The 12,253-nt window shown below is 37.9% G+C and overlaps 1 protein-coding gene across 4 annotated transcripts in view; it reads left to right on the forward strand.

The window, feature by feature from the left end:
* Window positions 1–12,253, forward strand: part of DPY19L1 (dpy-19 like C-mannosyltransferase 1) — an 88,197-nt gene that overhangs the window by 68,507 nt on the left and 7,437 nt on the right. For 3 of the 4 annotated variants that reach the window (XM_081800286.1, XM_081800284.1, XM_081800285.1), the window contains exons 15-21: window positions 1,268–1,339; window positions 4,035–4,084; window positions 6,461–6,485; window positions 7,003–7,122; window positions 8,531–8,705; window positions 9,456–9,555; window positions 10,725–10,850. In XM_081800286.1, the coding sequence (XP_081656412.1) occupies window positions 1,268–1,339; window positions 4,035–4,084; window positions 6,461–6,485; window positions 7,003–7,122; window positions 8,531–8,705; window positions 9,456–9,555; window positions 10,725–10,850 (668 nt within the window). The remainder of the gene's footprint in view (window positions 1–1,267; window positions 1,340–4,034; window positions 4,085–6,460; window positions 6,486–7,002; window positions 7,123–8,530; window positions 8,706–9,455; window positions 9,556–10,724; window positions 10,851–12,253) is intronic. The other variant, XM_081800287.1, reaches the window with a different exon arrangement.

The following is a 12,253-nucleotide window of genomic DNA, read 5'->3' on the forward strand; positions in this document are numbered from 1 at the left end:
GCCTCTCCCTCTCCCTCTGTCCCTTCCCCTGCTTGTTCTCTCTCTCTCTCTCTCTCTCTCTGTGTCAAATAAATAAATAAAATCTTAAAAACAAAAACAAAGTTTTGGAATATAATTTTAAAATTGTTTGAATTCTTTGTTAAATTTTGTTAAATACTTTAAAAGCAATTTTGACACACTGCCTTTTTAAGGTAAACCCTATATCTCACAACTTTTCTTACATTTATTGTTAGCTGTTATTAGCAAATATCTAAATTTTTGAATAATAAAATACTTTTGGTTATATGATTTTTGATTAGGTTAAGACAATTACAAATTTACAAAATAGAAATAAATGTATTTTAAAAGATTAAGTACTGTGCAAATGTTTATAAAGGTAAATAGTGAAATAAAAACAAAAAATCTTCTTTTAATGGGACTTCGAACTGTGAAGTATGCATTTGGGGTTAATAAATTATCAAAATTACTTTTCTAATACAGAATAACAAGCAAGAAAAGTGGACTAATTAGAGGGAAAGTCAGAAAATACTCCTTATATTTTGTAGGATTAAAATGTACCAGTGTTTTTTAAAACGGTTAAAGCTAGATTCCTCTTGATAAACATATTTGGGAAAGTATACATTATTTAACTCAATAATACAAGATTATTTTTGTGAGGGTAAATGTTGGTGGTAAGCAAATCAATTGCAATTGAGAAATTTCAAGCCTAGAGTTAAGACTGTGACGTCAAATGATTGAGAAATATATAGGATTGCAATGTGTAGGGGTTTGTTATTAAATGTTTCTGTGGTTCTTATTAAGAAAAGGTAAAAATGTTTTTATTTCTCTTGTAAATATTGGTCATTATTTTGTGTGTGTGTGTGTGTCTCTTGGGATAATGGTTAAGATCTTTATCCCCCACCAAATGTACAGGAAAAGCGCATGCCATTTAAAGGAGTTCTGCTGACCTTAGGTGAATATTAAGTTGAGTTCTCTAGTTAGAAAAGTAGTGTGCAAAGAGGGAACAATAATCTTTCCAGTCCCAGTCACATTTTATACTTACAAGTGTTTGGGGACTGTGTTTATTTGTGTTTTCAACTCAACATTTTGGGGAAGTTTGTTTCTATGGAAGTGCATCTTCATTTTTATGATGGGAGTAAGTGGGTATATTGGATGGACCCTAGATGGGTGAAGGCTCTGTATATACTTATTAAAATTCATTTTGTTCATTATTTAAAATGAAATTTATCTGAAAATCATATTTTCAAAACATCTCTTTGAATTTCAGACTCCACTGAGGTATACAAAGACATTGTTGCTTCCAGTCGTTCTGGTTGTGTTTATTGCAATAGTTAAAAAGGTAGGTCTGTCAGACAAGATCGGGCGCGTTCAGGGTGGTGTGACTGTAGAGAAAAATGAAGGGGGGGAAATCGGAGGGAGGGATGAACCACGAGAGACTATGGACTCTGAGAAACAAACTGAGGGTTTTAGAGGGGAAGGGTGTGGGGGGATGGATTAGCCCGGTGATGGGTATTAAGGAGGGCACGTACTGCATGGAGCACTGGGTGTTATACGAAAACAATGAATTGTGGATCACTACATCAAAAACTAATGATGTATTGTATGGTGACTAACGTAATAAAATAAAATTAAAAAAAGGCTTGTCACTTAAGAGCTCTTTCTTTTTTTTTTTTAATTAATTTATTTAGAGAGTGGGCTAGAGGGGAGGGGCAGAGGGAGAGAGAGAGAGAATCTCAAGCAGACTCCCACTGGGTGCAGAGCCAGATGCAGGGCTTGATTTCATGACCCTGAGGTCATGACCTGAGCCAAAACCAAAATGCTCAACCGACTGAGCCATCCAGGCGCTCTTTAAGAGCTCTTTTTTTTTTAAATTTTATTATGTTATGGTAATCACCATACATTACATCATTAGTTCTTGATGTAGTGTTCCATGATTCATTGTTTGTGTATAACACCCAGTGCTCCTTCAATACGTGCCCTCTTTAATACCCATCACCAGGCTAACCCATCCCCCCACCCCCTCCTCTCTAGAACCCTCAGTTTGTTTCTCAGAGTCCATAGTCTCTCATGGTTTGTCTCCCCCTCCGATTCCCCCCCTTCATTTTTCCTACTATCTTTAAGAGCTCTTTCTTATAATAAAGCACTTTCTTGTTTCTACCTAATAGTTAAGTATATTAAGTTACATGTTAATATGACATGATGTTTTATATGGATTTGTTGAAACATATTCTGTATTTTCTTACTCCTAGCCCTTGATGAACATTTACAAGCCTTAAAAATATTCTACTATCTGCCAGCATAAAATAGACGTAGGAAAAGGATGGCTCGAGTTTTGGTAGTCATGTATTTTTGAAAGACATGATCAAAGAGACCATATTGACCCAGATACAGTTATTTTTCTCTTTGTAAATTATTACTGACTGACTTTTAGCTTTATGTAATATTTCACTAAAATATTTAATGTATGCCATTCTAAGTCATCTGTGCATTGCTCACAAACTCCTGGATCGAGTTTATTGTTACTGATCAAAAAAATAGAATATTAATAATGTATTACCAACATCGATAAAATTGTTAGACTCCCAACTTGGCTTTGATAATGAAATTCTAAGCCCAGATTTAAATCAGGTCAGGGAAGTTCCAGTCTTTAGCCAAGAGCAGGTATGATATTCTCTTTTTTCTTTTAACAGTTGGTGAATTCTGTAACTGCAAGTGTTTTAAGAGAATGAATAAAGATTAATCTGTAATCAAAAAACAGATGATAGACCCTAAAGGTTTTCTGATTCGTAGTTAGTAATTTCTGTGTTAACACAATGTTATATATTTGTAGAATATTCTGTACTATAATTATTGTTCACATTATATATTTGTACTCTCCCTGAACATATCACATGTGTTATTGCACCTGCTTATTTGACAGCCCTGTAGGGGATATTATTATCTCCATTTTGACAGATGCAGCTTTAGAAGATCAGAGAGGTTGTTGCCAGCCTCACATCATGTCCATTAAAAAGCAAGGGAATAGCAAGAATCAAACTCGGCACCTTTCCCCCCTTACTGGGTGTTGTGTCGTGTTCAGCTTTGTAGTCCCACAAGCTTTTCAAATCTAATGAGTTTATAGTCAGTCAGTTTCTGCTCTGTGCCACTCTGTGCTTCCTTTGCCTTTTGCATACCTTATGTGGGTGTGCACCCAGTAGGTAATCAAAGAATACCAACGTTGGCAATTCAGAATGCATTAAAAAGACAGCAACCTGGATGGCTAGAGATGATGCAAACTGAGATGTTTGATTTAAAGAAGAAGGATTCAAAGGGAAAAAGGATAATTATTTTCAAATATTTAAAAGCCTGCCACTTGGAAATAAGATTACACTCGTTTTGGCTCTTTAGAGTCATGGCCAATTCTAGGGGGAAGGATTTTTGACCAGAATTGATCTGGGCTGACTAAGAAAGTGTTACAGACTCAAGCAGCAGTTGGGTGGTTCTTCCAAGAGCTGGATGAAAACCTGTCAGCGGTGTCCTAGAGGACACTCACACTGGGGATAGGATTCAGATTTGATGACCTTCCAGTTGCTGCTCAATATGCAAACTCAGTGTTTGGTTAGTTGTCCTTATCAGTCTCTGAGCCTGTTGTCCAGATATGTGTATATATGATTAAGGAGAGGCATCGCCAACAACCTTGGCCTGGTGGAATTCTACATGTGAACTGGAAGCCAGAAAGAAGGTCAGGTTTCAGGGCTTAGCAATGCCTCCTGGTTGTTGTCCACCTTCTGGGAGATCATTTAATCCATCTGAGCCTCTTGCTCATTTACAAAATGAGGATAATACAATCTACAATACAGGGCTGTTGGCTATTAGATATGATCAAGTACTGTATAAATGGAAGAGTATGGTGTTATAATTACGTCCTGAGTTATCTCTTAGCTCCATACTTATCATATTTTTAAGTAGAAGTTTGAAAGTTTAGAAGATACTTTAGTTGAAATTTTGTTTTTCCCAACACAGCTCTTCTAAAGTGTTAAAAAATCTATTTGCAGATTATTAGTGACATGTGGGGTGTCTTAACTAAACAACAGGCACATATAAGGTAAATATGCTATTAATCATTTTGTTACATTATTAAGTAGATATTTACGATGTATTTTTATAGTTCCTGTTGCACTCAACATTTGATAACTGGTGTTTTTGATTGTCATTCCTCTTTGCTTTTCTCATTATTCCCTATCTGTGCAGAGCTCAGAACATCACTTATTCATACTTCAAATTCCATCCGTACACTCCTACGGTAGGCCTACACATAATCTATATGTGAAGGACACAGCTTTGTGCTTCAGTTTAGCAGGGAAAATAAATTATTCTGTTGATGGTTTTAGGACCAATGGACTGTCTTTTGAGAGAAGAGCAGGGAAATATAAAACTGATTCCATACTTCATGTTTTACACAAACTAAATTTCAGATGGAGCAAAGATTTAAATGTAGGAAAAAAATAAAACCCCAATATTAACCAAGAGATTATTTTTAGAATTTTAGCATTAGAGAGGCCTTGTTAAGTATGACATAAAGCCTGTAAGCTAGAAGGAAAGATTGAAAAGGCTGACCAGATAAGTATTTTGGTTTGATAAGATACTGTGAACATTGTTCAAAGAAAAAGACAAATTGGGGAAAATATTCACAATATATGACAAAGGACTAATGACTGGCATACATAAAGGACTTCTACAGATTAATAGGAAAAATGCTAAAACCCCATTAGAAAAATGAGTGAAGGACACAAAGAGGCAACTGAGAGAAAAATAAATTCTCATTTTTCTCTTTTCTGCTACATGTCCCATGGTCCTGCTTTCTGTTCTTTAACCATGGCGGCTTGTTTCCTGCCTCTGCAGTTTTGCCCTGGTTGTGCCCTCCGCTCCCCACAGCCTGGCTCTGCATGTGACCCACTCCTTTAATTCTTGTTTAAACGTCACCTCCTTCAAGAAGCCTTTCCTGACCATCACTTCTGAGGAGATTCCTTGTCTCCTTGCTTGTTATTCGCCGTTATCTCATGCTTTATCTTCTCTCTCAGCATTTATCACCCTTTATACTTGAACACTGGTGTGCTGCCTGTCTCCTGGGGCACCACCATTCTCTTCCACCTCGCTCTTCTCTAGTCTTGCTGTCTTTGGAGTTAACCCCTTAAGGACTTTCCTGCTATGGGGCTCTGTACTGGCTCTCTCTCTGCCTGAGGGATGCTCAACCTCAAACCCTCCACTCCTTCAGGCCTTGCTCACATGTCACTCAGTTGGTGACCATATAGATTGACATACACCTTCCTGGTCACCCAGCATTCCTGGCACCTTTTGCCCTGCTTCCTTTCTCTCCACAGTACTTATCACCGTGTGACTTTTGCTCCTTTGCTTTTTGTTTGTCTCCCTTGACTTCTATGTAAGCTCTTTGAGGGCAAAGGTATTTTCCTGTCTTATTTCCTGCTGTATCTCCACTGTTATCAGTGCTCAATGAAATTGAGGATGGGTGGGTTTGTACCCTGTAGTCCCGAGGGGTTCATTTTGGTAGGGCGAGACAGATGGTAATCAAACCAGTGAACTGTGTTCACTTTTGAGGAGATAAGACAGGGAAATGGAGTAGGAGTGATTATGGAGAGGGGCAGTGAATATGGGAGTCTCTCTGATGTTTGAGGGAGTAAGATTAGTCTTGTGTGACTGGAGCACGGTGACCAAGAGGGAACGCGGTAGACAATGAGTTTCAAGAACGAGAAGTAGGAAGAACATGTGCAGCATGGTAAGGCTTTGAGAGTTTATTCTCATTACAAAAGGAATCCACTGGAGGGTTTTAAGTAAGGAATTGGCATGACTAGATTACCATTTTCAAAAAATTGCTGGCACCACTGTGATGATAATTGAAACGGGATGGCCGGGAAGGGGTGGTGTGGGGTCAGAGGGAGATGTAGGGAGGGTATATGGGCCTTTAAGCATGTATCCTTCTCAGGAAATTGAAACTGTCAAGCAAAACTGAAGTGGCTATTTGTATATTCCATAGCCGCTGCTGAAAACATCTTTCATGTGTGGTTTCCTAAATGATCTCTGTAGCAGCTACAGTTTATGGGGGAGCTCAGGGACCACTGGTGACGAGAAGCAGGGGTATGGAAGTATGAAGGCTTCAGGCTTCCCTTCACTCCCTGCTTTGCCAGAATATCCCCAGGGAGGTATCTCATACACCACAGTGTGCCTTTTGTTGAGCCAGTAATTGTCCATGTAGTCAAACGTGCAGGGTATGCAAAGTCAACTGTCTTTTAAAAGATTGTGGCACCAGTTTCGGTTCGTAACTGTTAGTTATTTTTATTTACATATACGTGTCCTTGGAATATTATGCAAGTTGTAAAACTCATATTTGTAAGATAATAATGCAAATAATTGAAGTCAATGCTTCAGTAATGATTCAATAGTAGTATTTCTTATTCCATTTCAGAAAACACCAGTTTGATCATGGAGAGGTAAAGACTCAATATTACTAAAATTTTGTGTATATTTGGACTTTTCTTTCTAGTTCCAGTTTTTAAGTATTGGTAATTGTCACTAATCATCTTCAAAATAGGTCTGTATGTGTTTTTATGAGACTGTTACAAACACGACCATTCATTTGTTAAAGCAGTTAAGTAGGAAGCCCATTTCATCTGCTCTGATCATCCTCACGATGATCTGGTTTATTGTGTGAATGGTTGCTGCTTCCCTCTCCTGGTGATGCCACCTGTTTTTCTTTCTTCCTTCTTTTCTCTTTCCCTTTCCCTTTCCCTTTCCCTTCCCTCTCTCCCTCCCTCCCTCCCTTGTCTTTTAAAAGATTAAAAAAAAAAAGGATAGAGCAGTTTGAAAGTGAATTTTAAGACTCGTTTATTTCAGAAACCACAATATTGTTACTAAGAAAAAGCACCCTTTTCTGGATATTCATCTATTTAACAATATATTAAACTTCACAAATAGTAGGAGTGAAAAAATATTTTCTCTTTCTTTCAGCTAGTTTATCATGCATTGCAACTGTTAGCATATACAGTCCTCGGTATCTTGATTATGAGACTAAAACTCTTCTTGACACCACACATGTGTGTTATGGCTTCCTTGATCTGTTCAAGACAGGTAAGATGGTTGTTATGTTGGCATTAGAGCTGCTATGATCACTTTACCCCCGCCTTGGTTATTGAGTGGCCCCCTAAAATAATACTGAATTACTCAAAATTCTTTAAACTGTTGTAGTGAAAGTACTTCATGGTTTTGTATTAACCTTTCCTAAAGGGCAAAGGCCAAGGCAGGTCATTTATTCTAAAATAGTCTTTGGCGTACAGTGAATACTCAAGTAGTGTAGGCTGAATTCATGAGTGATTACTACAGATGTTGATAGAAAACAGAGCTTCATTGTAGAAATAATTTATTGTTGTTTTGATATTCCTACCCCAAAGAATTCTAACCAGTGATTTCAAGTTGCAGGTACTTTCAAATAGATGTTCTTTTTCGGTATCAGGCCTAAAAAATATTTTTTTTCATTTGAGTATACATTTGTATGCACATCCCTGACTTGACTTTTTAAAATTTAGTGTTAGCCGTTTTGGTTATTTGCTACTTATATTTCCTGGCTAACTGCCTCCTTGCTCTGTATCCACAGATTTATGCTTCTACACAGTGTCCCCTTTTCATCAGACCATTAGCCAAGGTGCAGCAGCAGTAGCTCTCTTACATTTAGCAAATATTTACTAAGCATCTACAGCACGCTCTGGAGATGAGGGTAGAATGGTAAATAGAAAAATCAAAAAGCAAAAAAATATATATATATATTCCCTCAAAAAGCTGGATCTAGTTCTACAGACATATAGAGAACTTAAAGAGAGAATGATAGGGACAAAGTGTTATTGCGTGTGGACTATTTGAATGGAAAAATCAGTCAGCCTCAAGGTTCCCAGTCAGAATGGTGGTGTTGTGTTAGAGAGGCAATGCTTACTGGAGGCCAGCTTAGGGAGGAAGCCACTCTTCCTGACTGCCCCAGGCTGGGACAGGAAAGGAGGCTAATGGGAAGCCTTGCGTCTTAAATCCCAGCCTGCACCATGACTGCAGAAGAACCTTGCCCCGGGGAAGGCTTCACAGGTGTGGGACCTCTGCGAACACATGGCCCACCCTCAGAAGGACCCTACACCTACTTGGATGCTCTTCTGTTGTTCTTTTGAACTTCTAAATAATTTTTGAACAAGAGGCCCCATATTTTCATTCTGCATTGGGCCTGGCAAATTATGTAGGTGGTCCTGGCTTTACCTGAACCTGGAATTAGAACAAGTTGAGAGAACCGCTTCTTAAATTATGTCCCACCTATGTAAGGCTAATGGCCAAATTCTTTTAATCCCTCTGGTCATTGTTTCTGGAACTTTTTCTTAGAATAATTAGTCCTTTATCTGGGAGTCTGCCAGACACTGCGTTCTTCTCTGGGAAGAACTTTTGTTTATTGGATGCAGGCTGCTTTGTACTAACAATTATCAATGTATTCTGCATTTGGTTTCAGCTGTTTGGTTGGCTCTTTTGCAAAGTACATCCTGGGGCTGTTGTTTTTGCTGTATTAGCAGCAATGTCAATACAAGGTTCAGCAAATCTGCAAACCCAGTGGAATATTGTAGGGGAGTTCAGCAATTTGCCACAAGAAGAACTTATAGAATGGATCAAATACAGTACTAAACCAGGTAAGGTTCCCCCATAGTTTTATATGCCACAGCAAAATCTTAAACCCACATTACTTCCAATGACCTCACTCTTTCTAAGCAGTGCTGCTTCTAGATTATTCAGAAAAAGGGAGATGTCAATCTTACTTAAATGGTTTGCAAAGGAAATGTTATATTTTCTTAGTAACCTATTTTGCTTTTTTCCATAAATTCTAATGTTTTTTCAGAATTTATCCCAAGTTTTATGTGGCATGATTTAAAATAATTTTTGTTGTGCTTATTTTCCTAATGAGTTTTAATCTTAGTCTTGCACATTCCTTCTTGAAGTGAACTCATGGAATATGACACTTTATTCAAGGGAGATTTTGTTGTTATCTGAGTATCAAATGACTGAATTTTAAATCATTTCCCAGAATTCCTTGGTGCTATAAAACTTTCCTAGCCAATTCGTTAAACTTCTTTCCTAGAAGCAGGACAGATTCCTAAGACATTACAAAAACAAACAAACAAACAAACAAACAAAGCCCCAGGAATCCTCACTGATGAAAGGAGGAGGCCCTAACTTCCAAAGAAAATGGTTTATCCAAGCCAGGGGGCTGATAGCCATTTTACCAGCCAGCTGACTTCAGTCTGGTTCTTCCATTGAATCTTTAAGTCGTGAACCTCTCTGGGCTTCCACTTTCTCACCTGGGAAGTGACCGAGTTGACCAGAAGGAGACCCTTGTAACGCTCACTGAGTGTCTTCCTGAGACCGTCTTTCCTGCTTTGCAGACGCAGTGTTTGCAGGTGCCATGCCCACAATGGCAAGTGTGAAGCTCTCTGCGCTTCGGCCCATTGTGAATCATCCGCATTATGAAGATGCAGGCTTAAGGTTAGTACACAGTTCTCACATCACCCAAAACAAATTTCTCACACAAATCCTGAGTGAGGGAACCAGTAAAATAATGAGTGTTTCCAGGAGGCTGTGGCAAATGGGGATTTATAGAATTAGGGCAGAAAACAATGCTGAAATAAGAGGGCTGAGTCAGATACAAAACTGTTTATTGGGCAATAAAACTACAACCTCTGGGGTTCTCTTCTCTACTAGGCAGCAAAATGAAATCATAGCATGTCTGTCTTCTGCAGGTGAAGTGCATTGCAAGACACCCAGGTCCTTATTAGTCATCACCCTCCTTAAGCTCCCCAGAAGATTCATGAGCCTCTATCTTTTATTAAGGTTTCCTTTTGGCTATTTTTCTTGAATTCTGAGGAGTCAGTTGATGGAATCCCATTCAGAGATTTGAATTTATTCTGATTTTCACCCATATAGCCTACTAGAATGGTCTTGGTTTTTGTTTTTTATATTTTTCATAAGTTAGAGTATTGTGTTCTCTTTGAAAAGGACATAGACTTAATTTTCATGCAATTTCTGGGTTAGGTCAAGCTATTCATTTCCTAAGTGACTGGGCGAATCCTATTAATCTGTTCTTTTGTGTAACAGTGAAACTTCTATTTTATAAATAAAAAATCTTTTCACTAAAAATCAATCTCAGTAAGCTTATTTCCAGAACAGTTGTGTTGAATAAGTTTAGTTGTTGTTTTTTTGGGTTTTTGTTTTGTTTTGTTTTTTAATCTAGGAATAAAACAGAGAGCTGTGAATGCCAGTTCTGGCTGCGTCATAGTTGGGACTGCGGTGTAGCTTTAACGTGGTCTGGTAGCTGTGTTTGTGTTCATCCACACACGGCATGCCTTCCTCTCACGTATGATGGGGTCATGGAGAATACAAAACTAAACCAAGCAAGCAAACAAACAAAAAGACTAAGTTTGGAAATGCAGGGATGCCTTAAACTGAACCTCTTCTCCCAGGACTCTTATGCTGTGCTTCTGCCTTTTTCTTTTGACCTCCCCGATGCCCCTGAGCAGGAACTCTGTGAAGAATGTTCTCTTGACCTGACTCTTCTGCAGTCTTTCTTCTTGTTCCCATTCAGTGCTTTCTTCCAAATAGATTGATTGCATCCTTTTAATCTTGAAAATCTTCTGCCCAATTATTTTTCTTTAAAGAGCCAGAACGAAAATAGTTTACTCAATGTATAGTCGAAAAGCAGCTGAAGAAGTGAAGCGAGAATTGATAAAGTTACAAGTGAATTATTACATTCTAGAAGAGTCCTGGTGTATAAGAAGATCCAAGTGAGTATTCAACACAGTTAATATTTTATATTCATAAGACATGAAAATTAATTCAGTCTTATGGCAAATGCTTTACTCGTCATATATGGGGGATATATGTAACTTTCAGCATAGTATAAGTGGTAAAACTTTTTAGATCATTATTTGAATTGGAATTTTTTCCTTTCTACTCATTACAGATTTTTTTTTAATAATGATTTGCATGCATACACTACCTTAAAGGTATTATATTGGCACTGACAATTTCCCAAATTGCTCATATTTGCCTTTGATGTTTTTAAAAACTTTTAACTTAAAGTCGGATGTATTTTCTTTTAAAAAGACTTGCAGAGTCTGCAACCGAATAATGGCGATTCTCACTGTAATGAAGTAAGGCAGGCAGCTGAGAGGGCCCCCTTTGTGTGTGCCACGTGTCTGCACCATGTCCGTGAGGGACAGGCCCCCCATCCCAGCGTCACCTCAGAGCGACCCTTCCTTCTTGCTGTTCCACATCTAATTTGAGTGGGGAAATAATTAACTTTACTGTGACCCACATTCTCTTGGGTTTATAGTTTGAAAAACTATTTCCACTCAGAGAAGTCCATTAAGCATAGAATAGCAAAAGTTAGTAAGCTCTGCAAAGCAAATATGAATTGTGAAGTTGACTGTTTAGAAATCTTACACCTGGGTGACGAGACAGCCGATGACAGGAGCTTGCTTTTAAAATACCAAAGCATTGGCTCCATGAGGATCACAGACATGAGAAGTTCATTAGAGATCAAGAGTATTTTATGGAATACTATTATTTTAAAAATTCTCACTTCCCTTTAAACAGAGGCCTTTGGAGGTTGCTGTGTTTGTGGCTTAATCATACTTACTCACCATGTATTTCAGTGATACACAAGGGTGTTAAGACAAAATAATTAAATATTGACTCAGGAGTGAGAATCGTTCTGTGATGCAGTAGCTGTCCACATTGCCCACAAGGAAACTCAAACGATTGTTGATTATTGAATGATTTTCCTATGAATGGGTCCCAGGTGACTTGAATTGAATCAGGATCTATACAAAATGTTCTTATTCTTAGAGTTGTAATTCAGAAAATGTTTTAGTTCCTTATGAACATAAGAATCTCGCTTTTAATTAACTTTGTTATATAAACTTAGGGCGAAAAAGTCACAAGCATCTCTCATAACAATTTTATGAGGACATCGTAATGTAAATGAATGGTAGGTTGACATTTGCAGTCAGGAGAACATAGTTTCTTTTTTAATTTTTATTTCTTTATTTCTTTATTTTTAATTTTTTTATTCTTATGTTAATCCCCATACATTACATCATTAGTTTTAGATGTAGTGTTCCATGGATGGTTCATTGTTTGTGCATAACACCCAGTGCTCCATGCAGAACGTGCCCTCCTCAAT

This window comes from Leptonychotes weddellii, chromosome 12, assembly GCF_054177405.1.
Source record: "Leptonychotes weddellii isolate Sample4059 chromosome 12, ASM5417740v2, whole genome shotgun sequence".
In the NCBI taxonomy this organism is placed as follows: domain Eukaryota; kingdom Metazoa; phylum Chordata; class Mammalia; order Carnivora; family Phocidae; genus Leptonychotes; species Leptonychotes weddellii.